Source organism: Dendropsophus ebraccatus, chromosome 8 (genome assembly GCF_027789765.1).
Source record: "Dendropsophus ebraccatus isolate aDenEbr1 chromosome 8, aDenEbr1.pat, whole genome shotgun sequence".
Lineage (NCBI taxonomy): Eukaryota > Metazoa > Chordata > Amphibia > Anura > Hylidae > Dendropsophus > Dendropsophus ebraccatus.
In genome coordinates this window covers 7,535,188-7,555,145 of record NC_091461.1, presented here as the reverse complement: position 1 = coordinate 7,555,145, position 19,958 = coordinate 7,535,188, and the positions used below count along the sequence as shown (strand labels likewise).

General features: G+C 49.1%; 1 protein-coding gene across 2 annotated transcripts in view; it reads left to right on the top strand.

Moving 5' to 3' along the window:
* Positions 1–19,958, top strand: part of ATRNL1 (attractin like 1) — a 356,964-nt gene that overhangs the window by 87,910 nt on the left and 249,096 nt on the right. For both annotated transcript variants that reach the window (XM_069979719.1, XM_069979720.1), the window contains exons 9-15: positions 5,774–5,957; positions 8,171–8,325; positions 16,363–16,447; positions 17,161–17,372; positions 17,549–17,667; positions 18,400–18,532; positions 18,608–18,789. In XM_069979719.1, the coding sequence (XP_069835820.1) occupies positions 5,774–5,957; positions 8,171–8,325; positions 16,363–16,447; positions 17,161–17,372; positions 17,549–17,667; positions 18,400–18,532; positions 18,608–18,789 (1,070 nt within the window). The remainder of the gene's footprint in view (positions 1–5,773; positions 5,958–8,170; positions 8,326–16,362; positions 16,448–17,160; positions 17,373–17,548; positions 17,668–18,399; positions 18,533–18,607; positions 18,790–19,958) is intronic.

Below are 19,958 nucleotides of genomic sequence, written 5' to 3'. Positions count from 1 at the left end.
AACATGTCTAAATGACCCTTTAACCCTTTCCGGCTCTCCATATGATAGTGATAGAATGATCTGATGTTCAGACCCTGGAGCATGGCGCCATCTCCCACGGTTTGTCGGTTTCGACACAAAGAATAGAAATGAAGGCTAAAGCCTGTGCGTGGTTACATCGTGCGGCGGCGGCGGCTCTGCAGTCGTCTGTCAGGATGGCGGCTTTATCTCCAGATTCTTCTCGCGGCCCGGAATCCGCTGAGCCGCCCGCTCTAATCCGCTCCTTACGTCTTGTCTCTTTTCTCAGCTCCACAAAGCCGCTCTGCTCTACAGGGAGGTGGAGGGAGCGCGGCCGGAGATGACACCGCTCCTCGCTGCCATAAGAAAACACTTTAAAAAAAAGTTTTTGTCAGAAGTCGAGCCGCTCCGAATCCGAAAACTTTATTAAAGTCAGAGCGGAGGATTTACTGGGATACGCTGGGTGACTACCTGTGTGACCGGGGATGGAGGAGCCGGGGGAGGTCACACATAGGACTGCAGCGGAGGCTGCCACCATGGCTATAAGCTGTCACCCAGCTTCTCCAGACTCCTGAGCGGCCATGTATGCAGCAGGACAGAGCTGGTACCAGTGCAGGATAGGTGACGGACTGAGGAGGAAGGAGGTCACTGAGGATACAGTGCCACCTGTTATACTGGGGTCCTCCAGGCTGTATCCACGTCCTTCCCCAGCCATGGACATTATTCATCTGTGACAGATATAACTTGCATGGAAACCGGTAGGGAGGGGATAGAGAGGACTGTGTAGCTGTGACTGTATAGCCACACAGTTCTCTCTATAGTCATAGAGATGAGTGCAGAGAGTGGATAGAGAGGACTGTGCAGCTGTAACTGTATGGCCACACAGTTCTTTCTATGATCATAGAGATGAGTGCAAAGAGGGGATAGAGAGGACTGTGCAGCTGTAACTGTATGACCACACAGTTCTCTCTATGATCAAAGAGATGTGTGCAGGGAGGGGATAGAGAGGACTGTGCAGCTGTAACTGTATGACCACACAATTCTCTCTGTGATCATAGAGATAAGTGCAGGGAGGGGATAGAGAGGACTGTGCTCTCCTCTCATAGTCTGGCATCATCATGGCTCTCTCCTCATAGTCCGTCATCATCATGGCTCTCTCCTCATAGTCCGTCATCATCAACGCTCTCTTTTCATAGTCCGGCATCATAGTGGCTCTCTTCTCAGTGTGGCTCTCTTTTCATAGTCCGACATCATCATGGCTCTCTTCTCATAGTCCTGCATTATCGTGGCTCTCTTCTCAGTGTGGCTCTCTTCTCATAGTCCTGCATTATCGTGGCTCTCTTCTCATAGTCCTGCATTATCGTGGCTCTCTTCTCATAGTCCTGCATTATCGTGGCTCTCTTCTCATAGTCCGGCATCATAGTGGCTCTCTTCTCATAGTCCGGCATCATCATCGCCCTCCTGTCATAGTCCGTTATCATCATCACCACTCTCTTTTCATAGTCCGGCATCATCATCGCTCTCTTCTCATAGTCCGGCATCATCATGGCTCTCTTCTCATAGTCCGGCATCCGCATGCCTCTCCTCATAGTCCGGCAACATCAAGGCTCTCCTCTCATAGTCCGGCATCATAGTGGCTCTCTTCTCAGTGTGGCTCTCTTTTCATAGTCTGGCATCATCATGGCTCTCTTCTCATAGTCCGGCATCATCATGGCTCTCTTTTCATAGTCCGGCATCATGATGGCTCTCCTCTCATAGTCCGGCATCATCATGGCTCTCTTTTCATAGTCCGGCATCATCATGGCTCTCCTCTCATAGTCCGGCATCATCATGGCTCTCTCCTCATAGTCCGGCATCATCATGGCTCTCTTCTCATAGTCCGGCATCCTCATGGCTCTCTTCTCATAGTCCGGCATCATCATGGCTCTCTTCTCATAGTCCGGCATCATCATGGCTCTCCTCTCATAGTCCGGCATCATCATGGCTCTCTTTTCATAGTCCGGCATCATCATGGCTCTCCTCTCATAGTCCGGCATCATCATGGCTCTCTCCTCATAGTCCGGCATCATCATGGTTCTCTTCTCATAGTCCAGCATCATCATGGCTCTCTCCTCATAGTCCGGCATCATCATGGCTCTCTTCTCATAGTCCGGCATCCTCATGGCTCTTTTCTCATAGTCCGGCATCATCATGGCTCTCTTCTCATAGTCCGGCATCCTCATGGCTCTCTTCTCATAGTCCGGCATCATCATGGCTCTCCTCTCATAGTCCGGCATCATCATGGCTCTCTCCTCATAGTCCAGCATCATCATTGCTCTCCTTATAGTCCGGCATCATAGGGGCTCTCTTCTCATAGGGGCTTTCTTCTCATAGTGGCTCACTTTTCATAGTCCGGCATCATCATGGCTCTCTTCTCATAGTCCGGCATCATCATGGCTCTCTTCTCATAGTCCGGTATCATCATGGATCTCTTCTCATAGTCCGGTATCATCATGGCTCTCTTCTCATAGTCCGGTATCATCATGGCTCTCCTCTCATAGACCGGCATCATCATGGCTCTCTTCTCATAGTCCGGCATCATCATGGCTCTCTTCTCATAGTCCGGCATCATCATGGCTCTCTTCTCATAGTCCGGCATCATCATGGCTCTCTTCTCATAGTCCGGCATCATCATGGCTCTCTTCTCATAGTCCGGCATCATCATGGCTCTCTTCTCATAGTCCGGCATCATCATGGCTCTCCTCTCATAGACCAGCATCATCATGGATCTCTTCTTATAGTCCGGCATCATCATGGATCTCCTCTCATAGTCCGGCATCATCATGGCTCTCCTCTCATAGACCAGCATCATCATGGATCTCTTCTTATAGTCCGGCATCATCATGGATCTCCTCTCATAGTCCGGCATCATCATGGCTCTCTTCTCATAGTCCGGCATCATCCTGGCTCTCTTCTCATAGTCCGGCATCATCATGGCTCTCCTCTCATAGTCCGGCATCATCATGGCTCTCCTCTGATAGTCTGGCATCATCATGGCTCTCTTCTCATAGTCCGGCATCATCATGGCTCTCCTCTGATAGTCTGGCATCATCATGGCTCTCCTCTCATAGTCCGGCATCATCATGGCTCTCCTCTGATAGTCTGGCATCATCATGGCTCTCTTCTCATAGTCCGGCATCATCATGGCTCTCTTCTCATAGTCCGGCATCATCATGGCTCTCCTCTCATAGTCCGGCATCATCATGGCTCTCCTCTGATAGTCTGGCATCATCATGGCTCTCTTCTCATAGTCCGGCATCATCATCGCTCTCCTCTCATAGTCCGGCATCATCATAGCTCTCTTCTCATAGTCCGGCATCATCATGGCTCTCTCCTCTTATAGTCCGGCATCATCCTGGCTCTCTTCTCATAGTCCGGCATCATCCTGGCTCTCTTCTCATAGTCCGGCATAATCATCGCTCTCTTCTCATAGTCCGGCATCATCATGGATCTCTTCTTATAGTCCGGCATCATCATGGATCTCCTCTCATAGCCCGGCATCATCCTGGCTCTCTTCTCATAGTCTGGCATCATCCTGGCTCTCTTCTCATAGTCCGGCATCATCCTGGCTCTCTTCTCATAGTCCGGCATCATCATCGCTCTCTTCTCATAGTCCGGCATCATCATCGCTCTCTTCTCATAGTCCGGCATCATCATGGATCTCTTCTCATAGTCCGACATCATCCTGGCTCTCTTCTCATAGTCCGGCATCATCCTGGCTCTCTTCTCATAGTCTGGCATCATCATGGCTCTGTTCCCCCCTGGTCCGGCACTGCAGTATCTCGTTGTGTCTGCTGACCTGGCGTTGCTCTCGTAGTCCGTTGCCGCCGCCGTCTGACTGATTTGCGCTTGGTATTCAGTTCTCGGCCTGGGGATCATACAGGTCTATAGTGACGCAAACAGCCAGTAAAGCCGCCATTTCCATGGGGGAGCAGGAGAGTCTGTGCCGCCCAGAGCTCAGCGATATCCGGGATTACTCAGAGCTGAACACATCCAGAACATCCTCTCCCAGTGTCATGTAGGGTCCAGGAGCAAAGCCGCCGCCACAGTCTCCGAGCCCCTAATAAGACAGAAAGAAGCGGCAGACCAGGGCGATATACTGAGGGGGAGGTTCCTGATCATCGGCGCTGGCTTATCAGATAATACATATAAGGGGATCATGGACATGGAGAGGATGGTGGGGTGAAGCTGGGGTCCCGGCTGACTACAGGGTCATCAATATTCCTATGAATCGATGATCTTTGTTATGGACATATTCCTCGTGATCAAGGGAAATGCAGCAGACGCTACTTCATGTCTGGGGTCAAGTACAGGTTAATGGGAATGTCGCTGGGGGTTTAAGGGGGTAAAGGGGCTTATGGTGAGATCCCTGGTGGTCTTGGGGGGGGGGGTGAAGGGGTTAATGGTGAGAAATACAGCAAAACTGCAAACATGCGAACACAGCCCCATCAGACGTATGATAAATACCTGAAAATGGCAGCAGGTAGATGGCGCCCCCTGCAGCCAGTACAGGACTATCTGATCCATTAGTTTTCTGGGTTATAACGTCCAGTCTTCCTGCTTGCTGATGGTTTCTGGATGGTACACCTGATGGTCTCTATGCACCTGTATACACCTGATGGTCTCTATAAACCTGATGGTCTCTATACACTTGATGGTAGACTGCTATACACCTGATGTTCTCTATACACCTGATGGTACACCTCTATACACCTGATGGTCTCTATACACCTGATGGTACACCGCTATAACCTGATGGTACACTGCTATACATCTGATGGTACACCTCTATACACCTGATGGTCTCTATACACCTGATGGTACACCGCTATAACCTGATGGTACACTGCTATACATCTGATGGTACACCGCTATACACCTGATGGTCTCTGTACACCTGATGGTACACCTCTATACACCTCATGGTACACCGCTATACACCTGATGGTACACCGCTATACACCTGATGGTACACCTCTAAACACCTAATGGTCTCTATACACCTGATGGTACACCTCTATACACCTCATGGTACACCGCTATACACCTGATGGTACACCTCTATACACCTCATGGTACACCGCTATACATCTGATGGTACACCGCTATACACCTCATGGTACACCTCTATACACCTGATGGTACACCTCTATACACCTCATGGTACACCGCTATACACCTCATGGTACACCGCTATACACCTGATGGTACACCTCTATACACCTGATGGTACACCTCTATACACCTGATGGTACACCGCTATACACCTGATGGTACACCGCTATACACCTGATGGTACACCTCTATACACCTGATGGTACACCGCTATACACCTGATGGTACACCGCTATACACCTCATGGTACACCGCTATACACCTGATGGTACACCGCTATACACCTGATGGTACACCGCTATACACCTGATGGTACACCGCTATACACCTGATGGTACACCGCTATACACCTGATGGTACACCTCTATACACCTGATGGTACACCGCTATACACCTGATGGTACACCTCTATACACCTGATGGTACACCGCTATACACCTGATGGTACACCTCTATACACCTCATGGTACACCGCTATACACCTGATGGTACACCGCTATACACCTGATGGTACACCGCTATACACCTCATGGTACACCGCTATACACCTCATGGTACACCTCTATACACCTGATGGTACACCGCTATACGCCCAACACCTTCTTGCTCTGTTCATTTTCAGGATCCAACACATGGATGGTGCCGGAGACCCGGGGAGCCATTGTGCAAGGAGGATACGGCCACACTAGCGTCTACGACCCCATCACAAAGTCTGCGTATGTGCACGGAGGATACAAGGCTCTGCCGGGCAACAAGTACGGCCTTGTGGACGATCTGTACCGATACGAAGTCAATACCAGGACGTGGTGAGTATAGTGTATCTGACTGCACGGTATGTGTCACCTCTGCCTCCACTGGATGACATTGCAACAAACCCTCAGCTGTGTAAGACGGACTAAGACTGTGTACACAGCGATAACCGCCAGGTCTGATGGGAGGAGTAGTCCTGTACGCTGCACTGTACCTACTGTCAGATATGATGAGGTCTATGGCGGAGCCTCCTGTACAGGTGTGCACATAGCCCCAAGCAGGATGGCGGCCGGCATTGGAACACATCGAATAGACTGCACAAACACCGACTCTAAGCTACTGATCCCACGCGGCTCCTTACGGGATGATCTGCGCGGAGTGTCCACAGCCCAGCTACACGGCATACAGTGACCTTTACATCTCTCACTCGGAGAGGAGGCCTGACCGGGGGCTGCGGGGTGAGGGGCCGTGTGCTGGATAATGACCAGACCGATGGAAATGCCACAAACTGGCGGCAAGATGGAAACATTGGTGCAAACGTTTCTCCTGACACGCTGCACTTCACTTAAAGGGGTTGTTCACCAAAAAATGCTTTCTTTTAAATCTGGAAGCAAAAAGTGCCAGAGATCTGTATTTTACTTCTATTAAAAAACCTCCAGTCTACCAGTACTTATCAGCTGCTGTATGTCCTGCACGAAGTGGTATATTCTTTTCCAGTCTGACACAGTGCTCTCTGCTGCCACCTCTGTCCATGTCAGGAACTGTCCAGAGCAGCAGCAAATCCCCATAGAAAACCTCTCCTGCTCTGGACAGTTCCTGACATGGACAGAGATGGCAGCAGAGAGCACTGTGTCAGACCGCAGAGAATACACCTCTTCCTGCAGGACATACAGCAGCTTATAAGTACTGGAAGACTGGAGATTTTTTTTTTTATAGAAGTACTTCACAAATCTCTGGCACTTTTTGGTCCCAGTTCATTTGAAAGAAATTTTTGGGGGGTGAACTACCCCTTTAAGGCGTAAGCACCAGGTCTGAGCAGATGCTGAACAATCAGGGGCACCTCTTATCCTCTATAGATTATCCGTCACGTTCTCTGCTCCTTATATAATGGAGGACGCGACATCTCCGGCTCATAGATAATGACCCCCCGGAGCTGCGCTCGCTGACCGGATGTTTATTCATAAGTGTCTGTGTAATGTGCCCCAACCAGGGGGCAAGAATTAAGCAAATCTATTACCCCAGAAAGGGCAGCTCTGGCCCCGGGCACCCCGACCTTTCCTATGGAGGACGGCCATTTATTAAACTCGCCATATTGATTTTTTTTCCGTATTCATATCTGTTCATCATATTCTGACCTTTCTCCTTCCCGTTTACGGTTCTCGACGCCATCATTACGGGAGAGGAGTCAGATCCCTGGTGGGGTCTCCTGCGGACTCCCCCGCAACACTCTCACATCTGACGCTGCCAATGAATTCCTTATAGAATTAACCTTGTAAAGACCCAATCCAGTCCCTAGCCAAGGATTAGATACACTTGCATCCAGTCTGGGCAGTGTGCTCTGTGCTGAACAGCCTGATACATTGTAACAAACTCCCAGCACAGGGGAGAGAGAGGCTGGTAACACTGTAACAAACCTGCAAATACAGAAAGCACTGGGTTCTGACAGGTCTAGGATAAGCCCAGTTTTCTAGACTCTGGAACCATTTACTGACAGCAAGCAGAGATCTTGTAGAAGAAAGAATAACACAACCTGAGCAAAGAAGTGGCACTGTCTTTGCAATAAGGTAGCTGTGTTTTTTCTAATCCTGGACGATCCCTTTAAGGGAAAGTATCTTCTTGTACTTGGTAGCTACATATTATTCCATTTTGGTAAAACCGCCACACTGCATAAGCCACACCCCCTGCACTCGGCCCCGCCCATTTAAATAGCAAAGAAAGTGGAGTCAGCTGAGCAAATGTTTGTGTAAGATTAGACTTGTACGGCAGATAGCCGCCTATTCCACGGCTGCCGCACCGTCCATCCCGTGTCCCGATGCTAGGCCAGGTTCACGCTGCGTTTTTGCTATCGGTTTTATGCAAATAATGGGTAACAAAAACGGATGTATTATTGTGCATGTGTTTAGATCTGATTTTTCATTGACTTCCATTATAAAGAAACGGATCAGAAAACAGATCTGAAAGCATCCGTTAATTTTCACCCGTTCTTTTACACAGAGAGCGCAGGGCGAGGCCGGACGTTCTTTGACCCGTTTTCCCCTTTGTGTTGCAGGATGATCCTGAAGGAGAGCGGTCTGTCGCGGTACCTCCACTCTGCCGTGCTGATCAGCGGCGCCATGCTGGTGTTTGGCGGTAACACACACAACGACACGTCCCTGAGCAACGGCGCCAAGTGCTTCTCGGCAGACTTCCTGGCCTATGACATCGGTGAGTGGTTGCCAAGTGTTTCTGGTCTGCGCCTTACTGCGGGGGTTAACCCCTTCCCTGCCGGTGACATGGTTACAGTCTGCGTCCCCTCATCAGCCCTTTAATCCAGGATCACTGCGGCCTCACAGGTTCCGGACTATCGGATGCTCTGGATTATCAGACAGCAATAGAACAGGGCAGGAAGGTTCTGTGCAGAACCAGCAGGGATACATTATCTTGTAGGATCCCAGATCATTTCCCGGAGTATCAGATGCCGGATTATAGGAATTCTGATGAGCTCCTATTGCTTACTGCTTTATTTATATATTATTCCCGGGAACATTACGCCGTAAGACGTGCCCACCGCGCGTCCGATAGCTGCTTATTATCTGCAAGAAGGAACGCTCCTCCCTTACCTATAATGGACTCCGTGTATTATAACAGGTGATTAACGGCACAATGAGAGCCATCCAGGGGCGAAGGAACTTGGGTAACAGTGAAAATATACTCATTTTAATGTTCTAGACACCTCCAGAGCTGCACTCACTATTCTGCTGTTACATCATGTCTTATACCCCAGTCACCTCCAGAGCTGCACTCACTATTCTGCTGTTACATCATGTCTTATACCCCAGTCACCTCCAGAGCTGCACTATTCTGCTGTTACATCATGTCTTATACGCCAGAGCTGCAATCACTATTCTGCTGTTACATCATGTCTTATACACCAGCCACCTCCAGAGCTGCACTCACTATTCTGCTGTTACATCATGTCTTATACCTTAGTGACCTCCAGAGCTGCACTCACTATTCTGCTGTTACATCATGTCTTATACCCCAGTGACCTCCAGAGCTGCACTCACAATTCTGCTGTTACATCATGTCTTATACACCAGTCACCTCCAGAGCTGCACTCACTATTCTGCTGTTACATCATGTCTTATACACCAGTCACCTCCAGAGCTGCACTCACTATTCTGCTGTTACATCATGTCGTATCCTCCCCTCACCTCCAGAGCTGCACTCACTATTCTGCTGTTACATCATGTCTTATACCCCAGTCACCTCCAGAGCTGCACTCACTATTCTGCTGTTACATCATGTCTTATACCCCAGTGACCTCCAGAGCTGCACTTACCATTCTGCTATATAGTGTGTCTTATTCTCCAGTTACACCCCAAGATGCTTCCACATTCAGCCAATTTCCTAATAGCCCTTTAGATTTAGCACCTTACTTCTTATAATTCAGACACCTCCAGAGCTGTAGTTATGCAATGTAGTAGGGTGAAGAATACAGATCTTAAAGTTACTGTGGTATAAGACATGATGTAAACGCAAGTATAGTGAGTGCAGCTCTGGAGGTGACTGGAGTATAAGACATGATGTAAACGCAAGTATAGTGAGTGCAGCTCTGGAGGTGACTGGTGTATAAGACATGATGTTACAGCAGAATAGTGAGTGCAGCTCTGGGGGTGACTGAGGTATAAGACATGATGTTACAACAGAATAGTGAGTGCAGCTCTGCAGGATATGACATGATGTAACAGCAGAATAGTGAGTGCAGCTCTGGAGGTGACTGGGGTATAAGACATGATGTAACAGCAGAATAGTGAGTGCAGCTCTGAAGGCGATTAGAGTATTACAGGATGCCAGTGCTCGATCGGTATAGTATAGATCAGACATGTTACCTGGCGCAGTCTATAGAACCTGCCGCCGCTGCCTGGTGGAACCTACAATCAGAATAGCACAATTAGCTCTTAATTGTCCGTTTTTTGCAGGCCTGATAGTCGCCGTCCCCCATAATTCCCCTCCACAATGGCGGGGGAGGGGCAGGTAATAGACGCTCCTGAACAATCAGTCGCTTGATTCACAGCTTCGTCCCTTTTTTCCTGTCGATACTAAATTACCCGTTCCTTTCCCGGCGGCGCGGCACTTACACCTAATGATATTTTCTTTAAGGTTGGCGACTATTGTGCATCTTCATTTTCTCCCTTTATCCAGAGCTTTTTCCCGGCTCGGATCGGGCGCCATAATAACGGTGTTCAGCCGCCACTCTGGCGCGCTAAAGGGAAGCTTGATTAACTGGGAATGGCGAGAAGAGACGGCCGGCGGCTGCCGGTGTACGCCGGGCGGTGGAACGTCCACAGTAATCAAAGCCAAGCGGCTAATTCTTGTGCGGTAAAAGCCTCATTCACCGGCGCCTTCTGCCGAATGGAGCGAATCAAGCGCAAATACTTAGATAATAGAGCATTTCATCCCATTACCACCGCGCCCACGCCGGCCCCTCCCTCCTTTTACAAGCGCGACTTTCACACTCCGGCGGCACAAAGCCAGGACGCACTTTTATGTTCACAGATAAAGCCACTTACCTCTGCGCCATTGTGTCCGGGAAATTAGGTCTCATTTACCAGCGGATTATTACCTAGGACCGCGGCTGTTTACAAATGGATCGCCAGCCGCCACCCGAGAAAAGCTCAATGAGCCGGTATTTATTGGATTTAATAAGTCGCCGCCGCTCTGCGTGCGCTCGTATCCGCAGACTTGGAGAAAAATAAAAGGAGAGCGGCTGACTCATTGTACGGTGGCGAAAAATAAAAGCAAACGTGCGACAAAGTCGTGTAACATAAAAAAACAGACTCCGAGTCCTCCTTAAAGGGGAACTGCAGTGAAAATAATTTTTCTTTCAAATCAACTGTTGTCAGAAATCTCAGTGTCAGAAAAATGTTCATAAACCAAAAAACGTTAAATAAAGAATGTTTAAAAAAATAAATAAATCTCCAGTCTTCCAGTACTTATCAGCCGCTGTATGTCCTGCAGGAAGTGGTGTATTCTCTCCAGTCTGACACAGTGCTCTCTGCTGCCACCTCTGTCCATGTCAGTAACTGCCCAGAGCAGCAGCAAATCCCCATCGAAAACCTCTCCTGCTCTGGACAGTTCCTGACATGGACAGAGGTGGCAGCAGAGAGCGCTGTGTCAGACTGGAGAGAACACACCACTTCCTGCAGGACATACAGCAGTTGATAAGTAATGGAGGACTGATTTTTTTGTAGAAGTACATTACAAATCTATATAACTTTCTGAAACCAGTTGATTTGGAAGAAAAATATTTTATCTGGAGTACCCCTTTAAAGGGGAAATGCAGGTTTATTCATAGAGATACAACAGGTGGAAAACAGAGACTGCAGTATAAACTTGTCCTGCAGGGGTCAGTAGATGATATACAATGATGTGATACTCCACAGACGGTACGCTGTATAGTGGATGGCAGTGATCTTCACCCTGGGACTCTCCAGGTGTTCTGACACTGTAACTCCCATCATGCCCTGACAGCCTGCCTGATCCTACAGACCAGTGTCCCCCAACCTGCAGCCCTCCAGCTGTTCCAAAACTACAACCCCCAGCATGCACAACATTCTACTACATAGTGGAAGGCAGTGGATTCCAGCATGTGGATTTGAGCTGTTAAAAAACTACAACTCCTATTATATCCAGACAGCTGTCCGTACAATGTAAGGCAGGGATGGGGAACCTTCAGCTATTGAAAAACTACAACTCCCATCATGCTTTGGTTGTCCAAGCATGATGGGAATTGTAGTTTTGCAGCAGCTGGAAAGCTAAAGGTTCCCCATCCCAAGTGTAAGGCAATGGTCTCCAACCTGTGCTTCTGCAGCTGCTATGAAACTACAACTCCCATCATGCCTTGAGAGCCTGACTAGTCCTGTAGAGCAGTGTTGCCAGCCTGAGGCGCTCCAACTGTTCAAAACTACAACTCTCAGCATGCCCTGACGGCCTTTTCTGGTCCTATAGATCACTGTTGGCTCTTTAGTTGTCCAAAACTACAACTCTCAGCATGCCCAGGCAGCAGTCTGCCTATTGTTAGGCAGTAGTCTACAATCTGTGGTGCCCCAGATATTGCAGAACAACTACACCCATCATTCCCTGACAGGTAGGAAGAGTTACTTATGGCGGAGTCCATCTTTGATGCGCAAACTGAAAATCCTGAACGTCCCGTAGACTTGTACTGCAAATGTGGCCTGACATCACACTGCGCCCTGTGACCGCTCCTGTATGGGGCAGAGACCGCACCTCCCGGCCCGTGCTGCCCCTTTAAGGATGAGCGCTGCAGTCCTGACATTGAACAGAGGCGTCACCGGAGCGCGAGAAACGTGGAAAGTGACCTTATTACGTGCGGTGGAAGGCGGCCAGGAGTAACATCACCACAACAGATGTCGCTCTCGGGCCGGCAGGTGCCGACTGCCAAGGAACGTTCTCATCTGAAGCTTCTGATTGATGCACAAGGTGAAACAAAGGAACGAGGTCACAGCCCCCGGTGATGCTGGAGCAGGTCCGAGAAAGCTGCGTGTACAGAGGACCCCCGCCCCCCCAACCATGAGAGGAGCAGCGTGTAGGGGAACTGTAACCACAGAACTGGAGCCATCACCTCCAGAGCTGCATTCATAACGCTGCTGGTGTGCACTTCATGGTTTCCTCACAATCTGTCAAAGTATTGAGGCAGTAACAGAGAAATAGACACTAGAATGGCGCAAAGCGGGAGAATGGCTGCAAATCACCGGATATATATGATAGGAAAATCCAGAGCATCAGCGGTGTACAGCGAATACAGAGGGGGGGACAGCAGTCCTATGTAACAGCACAGATAACAGTGATATATCTCTGAATGCAGATAATGTAGTAGATGTCACCTGCAGTCCTATGTAACACCACAGATAACACAGTGATATCACTGAGTACAGATAATGTAGTAGATGTCACCTGCAGTCCTATGTAACAGCACAGATAACACAGTGATATCTCTGAGTACAGATAATGTAATAGATGTCACCTGCAGTCCTATGTAACACCACAGATAACACAGTGATATCTCTGAGTACAGATAATGTAGTAGCAGTCACCTGCAGTCCTATGTAACACCACAGATAATACAGTGATATCTCTGAGTACAGATAATGTAGTAGATGTGACCTGCAGTCCTATGTAACACCACAGATAACACAGTGATATCTCTGAGTACAGATAATGTAGTAGGTGTCACCTGCAGTCCTATGTAACACTACAGATAACAGTGATATCGTTGAGTACAGATAATGTAGTAGCTGTCACCTGCAGCCCTATGTAACACCACAGATAACACAGTGATATCTCTGAGTACAGATAATGTAGTAGGTGTCACCTGCAGTCCTGTGTAACACCACAGATAACACAGTGATATCTCTGAGTACAGATAATGTAGTAGCTGTCACCTGCAGTCCTATGTAACACCACAGATACCAGAGTGATCGCTTTATGTAGACCTGTCTGGTATATAACAGATATCTCCTGCAGCAGCATCCCCTCCTCCCTCATATTCGGCTGCCATTGATTCCTCCCCTGGTATTATGGATGGTATAATTGCTGGGGGAGACGTGACGCTGCGGTGCTGGATGGAGACGACTGTGTTGATCAATGCAGCGTTTATGTTTCACTGGACACTGGAGTCAATGAAAGAGAGAGACTAATCCTGGTCCCTCTGGGTGACAGTCAGCATGGCCGCCAGCCTCCCCTGTATGGTGGCTATGTAGTTATGTGATGTTATAACCTCCGGCTCCTCACCTGCGGCGGCCGCCATTGCTCAGGGGTTCCTCGGGTGAGTCGGAGGGAGCGTTTCGTTGCGGTGTTATCAGTCTCTGATTGTAGTGATATATAAGCGGCGTCGCTCGGATCCCATCCAGCAGGTGCAGGTTCCCAGCCATCCGTTCTATCAGCCGCACCATCCCCATGTGAAGGCGACACCATGTGCCTCATCTACGGACACACGTACATGGTATTTTATTATATGTTGTATCAATATATTATAGAATCTTTATAATTATTAGATTGGCTCGTGGACTATAATCACCGATATCGATGCATGAGCCGCCATTATCTTCTTATGTTACAGCTTTGTAAGTTGAGCAGTTTTCTTATCCACTATTATTTATTAACAATGTTTATTCATCAAAACAAGAAACTGTAAGCCACGCCCCCTAGGAACACCTCCAGACTTTAGGGCGGGGGCCTCCATAAACCCCACCCCTGAGCTCCCATCTGCTGGATTGTTGGCAGCTATGTATATCTATCTGCTTCTCTGTGACCTGTGCGAATGGAGGAGAACTCCCATCATGCACTGTTGCTCCGTTACATTATTTCCCTGGAAAATTACAGTTATATTCATTGTGATTATTATTAGATATTAAGAAAGGATCTGAGAGCTTTCTGACTTTGTTTCAGTTCCTCACCATCTTTGCTTGCTGTCAGTGAATGTAACATGTGCTGACCACTGTTACAATGATCTGTGAGCTCTACAGCCTGCTCCCAGCTCCCAGCTGTATCCAGTGTAGACAATGCTCTGTGAGCTCCAGACTGATACATTGTACATAGCTAGTCCTGCTCTCAGCTGTATCCAGTGTAGACAATGCTCTGTGAGCTCCAGACTGATACATTGTACATAGCTAGTCCTGCTCCCAGCTGTATCCAGTGTAGACAATGCTCTGTGAGCTCCAGACTGATACATTTTACATAGCTAGTCCTGCACAATGCCCTGTGAGGTCTATGGCCTGGATTCCAGACTGATACATTGTACATAGCTCGTCCTGCTCTCTGCTGTATCCAGTGTAGACAATGCTCTGTGAGCTCCAGACTGATACATTGTACATAGCTCGTCCTGCTCTCTGCTGTATCCAGTGTAGACAATGCTCTGTGAGCTCTACAGCCTGGACTCCAGACTGATACATTGTTACAAACTATCATACTAACTGTGCTGTGTGCTCCATGTCAGCTGCTCCTCCTCCTCTGTCACAGAGACAAGCTGCAGCTTCATCCCCCTCCTCTCTCGCATCCCTGCATTACACTTTACCTGAATCTAGAACCTTGTTATCTAGAACCTTATTGAATAACCTAGAACCCCTGATCACATACTGATCCCATCCCTTTAGTTGTGTATTTCAGGACTCTTGTAGTCCTTCTATTCTAGTGTATAAGATAGGAATTCCCAGTGAGGGGCAGCGGTGAGGCCATGTCCAGCACAGTAGTCACAGACGGGCGCCATCTATCTGATTAGAAGCCGCTCCGATCCCCGGAGAATGTTCATTAGTTATTAATATTAATGGATTTATAATGAAGATAAAAGATCTATTTCTAGAATTATTAATAAAAGACGCTGATTTCAAAGTGGCGACAATGTGGAGGTAAATGCCACTGCCAGCTGTCCGTGAATAATGGACGTTAATGAGAGATAATTGTGTCCTCAAAGACTGATCATCCATTGATGTCACTGAGGTCAAAGGGCGAGAAACGGCAATGTTCTGTGTCCGTTATAGATGCGGTGGTGATGGCATCACACAAGAGGGTCCACTGAGTGCACTGGTGGTTTGGGGGGTCCTGGTACTGTGTGCACTGGTGGTATGGGGGGGTCCTGGTACTGTGTGTACTTGTGGTATGGGGGGTCCTGGTACTGTGTGCACTGGTGGTATGGGGGGGGTCCTGGTACTGTGTGCACTGGTGGTATGGGGGGTCCTAGTACTGTTTGCCCTGGTGGTATGGGGGGTCCTGGTACTGTGTGTACTGGTGGTATGGGGGGTCCTGGTAGGGGGTCCTGGTACTGTGTGCACTGGTGGTATTGGGGGGTCCTGGTACTGTGTGCACTGGTGGTATGGGGGGTCCTGGTACTGTGTGCGCTGGTGGTATGGGGGGTCCTGGTACTGTGTGCGCTGGTGGTATGGGGGGGTCCTGGTACTGTGTGCGCTGGTGGTATGGGGGGGGGGGGTCCTGGTACTGTGTGCACTGGTGGTATGGGGGGTCCTGGTACTGTGTGCACTGGTGGTATGGGGGGTCCTGGTACTGTGTGCGCTGGTGGTATGGGGGGTCCTGGTACTGTGTGCACTGGTGGTATGGGGGGTCCTGGTACTGTGTGGGCTGGTGGTATGGGGGGTCCTGGTACTGTGGTTCTTGTTAGTCTGTTATGATCAGACAGTCAGTTTGCAGCGATCGGTCTTCACTGTCTTTCTGTTTCTTCCCCATCAGCATGTGACGAGTGGAGGGTTCTCCATAAACCCAATCTGCACCGTGACGTCAACCGGTTCGGCCACTCGGCTGTGGTCAGTAACGGGTAAGGCCAGCCCTTTCACATACAGATGATTCATATTCCTGTAACAGTAAAGAATTCTTCCTGACTGACTTATTATAATATGACAGTGTTTACAGCCATCACTAAGACGGTACATAGTTCAGGATTCCTCTGAATGTATCTACAATGTATATTTCGTAGGCTACTCCTCTTACAGCAAAGAATCATTCCACAGATAAAGCATAATCTTCCATGATATCTCTACAGCCGTATGACTTGTACGTAAATGAGCCCGAAAAAGAAAGGACATATCATAATGCATAGTCTACCTTTAGTGTAAAGAATCCTTCCCTACAATGAAATGAGTTCTGGATCAAATATTAGTATTTCTTAGAATTAAAATGGTACTTTGGTGAAATCTTTTTCTATCAAATCAACTGGTTTCAGAAAGTAAAATAGATTTGTAAATTACATCTATTTAAAAATCTCCAGTCTTCCAGCACTCATCAGCTGCTGTATGTCCTGCAGGAAGTGGTGTATTCTCTCCAGTCTGACACAGTGCTCTCTGCTGCCACCTATGTCAGGAACTGTCCAGAGCAGCAGCAAATCCCCAGTGCTCTGGACAGTTCCTGACATGGACAGAGGTGGCAGCAGAGAGCACTGTGTCAGACTTCTCACTAATTTTAACGTTTACTGCATTTATGGCAAAGAATTTTTCTGGTAAAAAATTCCCCTTGGTTGTTTCTCTCTCTGAGGTCCATGTACGTATTTGGTGGATTCTCCAGCGTTCTCCTGAACGACATCCTGGTTTACAAACCTCCGAGCTGCGAGGCGTTTCATACTCAGGAGCAGTGCACCAACGCTGTCCGGGGCATCAGCTGTCTATGGGACCGAGGCCATTGTGTGTCATGGGAGACTGCGCACGCCAGCAGCAGCCTGTTCCGTGCCCACTGTCCCAACAAGTCTGGTAAGCCTGGCACTTGTAGTACTCCATAGAACCTTTGCTTATCTGGTACGTATCCTGAGCTGCAGCATATTACTCCTAGAGCTGCATTCACTATACTGCTGGGTGATGTTGTGCGCATTACGTGGGTGGTGGGGCATTGTGAGATAACCCCTGTCATCTTATCCTGTCCCCTGCAGCACCAGCAGACGACAGATGCTACAAGAACACCGACTGCGCCAGCTGCACCGCCAACACCAATGGCTGCCAGTGGTGTGACGACAAGAAGTGCATGTCCATGAGCAGCAACTGCAGCATGGTGAGGACCCCGACTAGCTATGTACAATGTATCAGTCTGGAGCTCACAGAGCATTGTCTACACTGGATACAGCTGAGAGCAGGACTAGCTATGTACTATGTATCAGTCTGGAGCACACAGAGCATTGTCTACACTGGATACAGCTGAGAGCAGGACTAGCTATGTACAATGTATCAGTCTGGAGCTCACAGAGCATTGTCTACACTGAATACAGCTGAGAGCAGGACTAGCTATGTACAATGTATCAGTCTGGAGCACACAGAGCATTGTCTACACTGGATACAGCTGAGAGCAGGACTAGCTATGTACAATGTATCTGGCTGGAGCTCACAGAGCATTGTCTACACTGGATACAGCTGAGAGCAGGACTAGCTATGTACAGTGTATCAGTCTGGAGCTCACAGAGCATTGTCTACACTGGATACAGCTAAGAGCAGGACTAGCTATGTACAATGTATCAGTCTGGAGCTCACAGAGCATTGTCTACACTAGATACAGCTGAGAGCAGGACTAGCTATGTACAATGTATCAGTCTGGAGCTCACAGAGCATTGTCTACACTAGATACAGCTGAGAGCAGGACTAGCTATGTACAATGTATCAGTCTGGAGCTCATAGAGCATTGTCTACACTGGATACAGCTAAGAGCAGGACTAGCTATGTACAATGTATCAGTCTGGAGCTCACAGAGCATTGTCTACACAGTGACAGTACCCCTGATGATGTTTTGCAGTCTGTGAAGAGTTATGTGAAGTGTTACGTGAGGAACGAGCAGATCTGCAACAAGCTGACCAGCTGTAAGAGCTGTTCCCTCAACCTGAACTGTCAGTGGGATCAGCGGCAGCAGGAGTGCCAGGCGCTGCCCGGTGAGTACCCGTCATGTTACCCGCTGTGCGGCTGATACACTGATCCGCAGGTGCTGACTCCTTGTCTTGTCACAGCTCATCTATGTGGAGAAGGATGGAGCCATGTGGGTGACGCCTGTCTGCGCATCAACTCCAGCCGGGACAGCTACGACAATGCCCGGGTATACTGCCACAACCTGAGCGGCAGCCTGGCCTCCCTCACCACCCCCAAAGAAGTGGACTTTGTGCTGGATGAAATGCAGAAGTATACGGTACAGGTGAGGAGCCACAGCACACATGATACCATCCTACTGTACTGGGGAGAAGAGGAGGATTCTGGGTAAACCTCCTCGGTCCCTTCCAGGCTCCTCCATCCACTTGGGGTCCTATTAGATCAAGCGATTTTTAACGATAAACGATTGCAAACAAGATTGTTTATTGTTTACCATATTACACAGAACGATGGTCAATAGTCACAGTCGTTACTATGATCGGTTACTCCATCTGATCCCGACAACTGAAGGAACGATGAGGAGTTACACAGAACGATTAGAGAACGATTAACGATGATTTTGGTGTCTGCACCGAACGAACGCTGAACAATTTCTATCCTCCTTCAGACCCCTCTGTCCTCCTCCAGACTCCTGTGTCCTCCTTAAGAACCCTCTATCCTCCTCCAAGGTCCTCTATCCTCCTCCAGACTCCTGTGTCCTCCTTAAGAACCCTCTATCCTCCTCCAAGGTCCTCTATCCTCCTCCAGACTCCTGTGTCCTCCTTAAGAACCCTCTATCCTCCTCCAAGGTCCTCTATCCTCCTCCAGACTCCTGTGTCCTCCTTAAGAACCCTCTATCCTCCTCCAGAGTCCTCTATCCTCCTCCACACTCCTGTTTTGTTGTCTAGACCCCTCTTTCTTCCTCTAGACTCTATCTCCCTCCTGAGCTCTCTGTCCTCCTCCAGACCCCTATATCTCCCTCCTGACCCCTTCATACTCCTCCTCCTTCATACTCCTCTCTCTTCCTCCAGACCCTTCTGTCCTTCTCCAGACCCCTTTTTCGTCCTTCAGAGCCCCCCTATCTCCCTCCATACCCCTCTGTCCCCCTCCAGACCCCTCTGTCCCCCTCCAGACCCCTCTATCCTCAGACCCCTCTGTCCCCCTCCATACCCCTCTATCCTCAGACCCCTCTGTCCCCCTCCAGACCCCTCTATCCTCAGACCCCTCTGTCCCCCTCCAGACCCCTCTATCCTCAGACCCCTCTTTCCCCCTCCAGACCCCTCCATCTTCCTCCAGACCCCTCCATCTTCCTCCAGACCCCTCCATCCTCCTCCAGACCCCTCTATCCTCAGACCCCTCTCTCCTCCTCCAGACCCCTCTATCCTCAGACCCCTCTATCCTCAGACCCCTCTATCCTCAGACCCCTCTATCCTCAGACCCCTCTATCCTCAGACC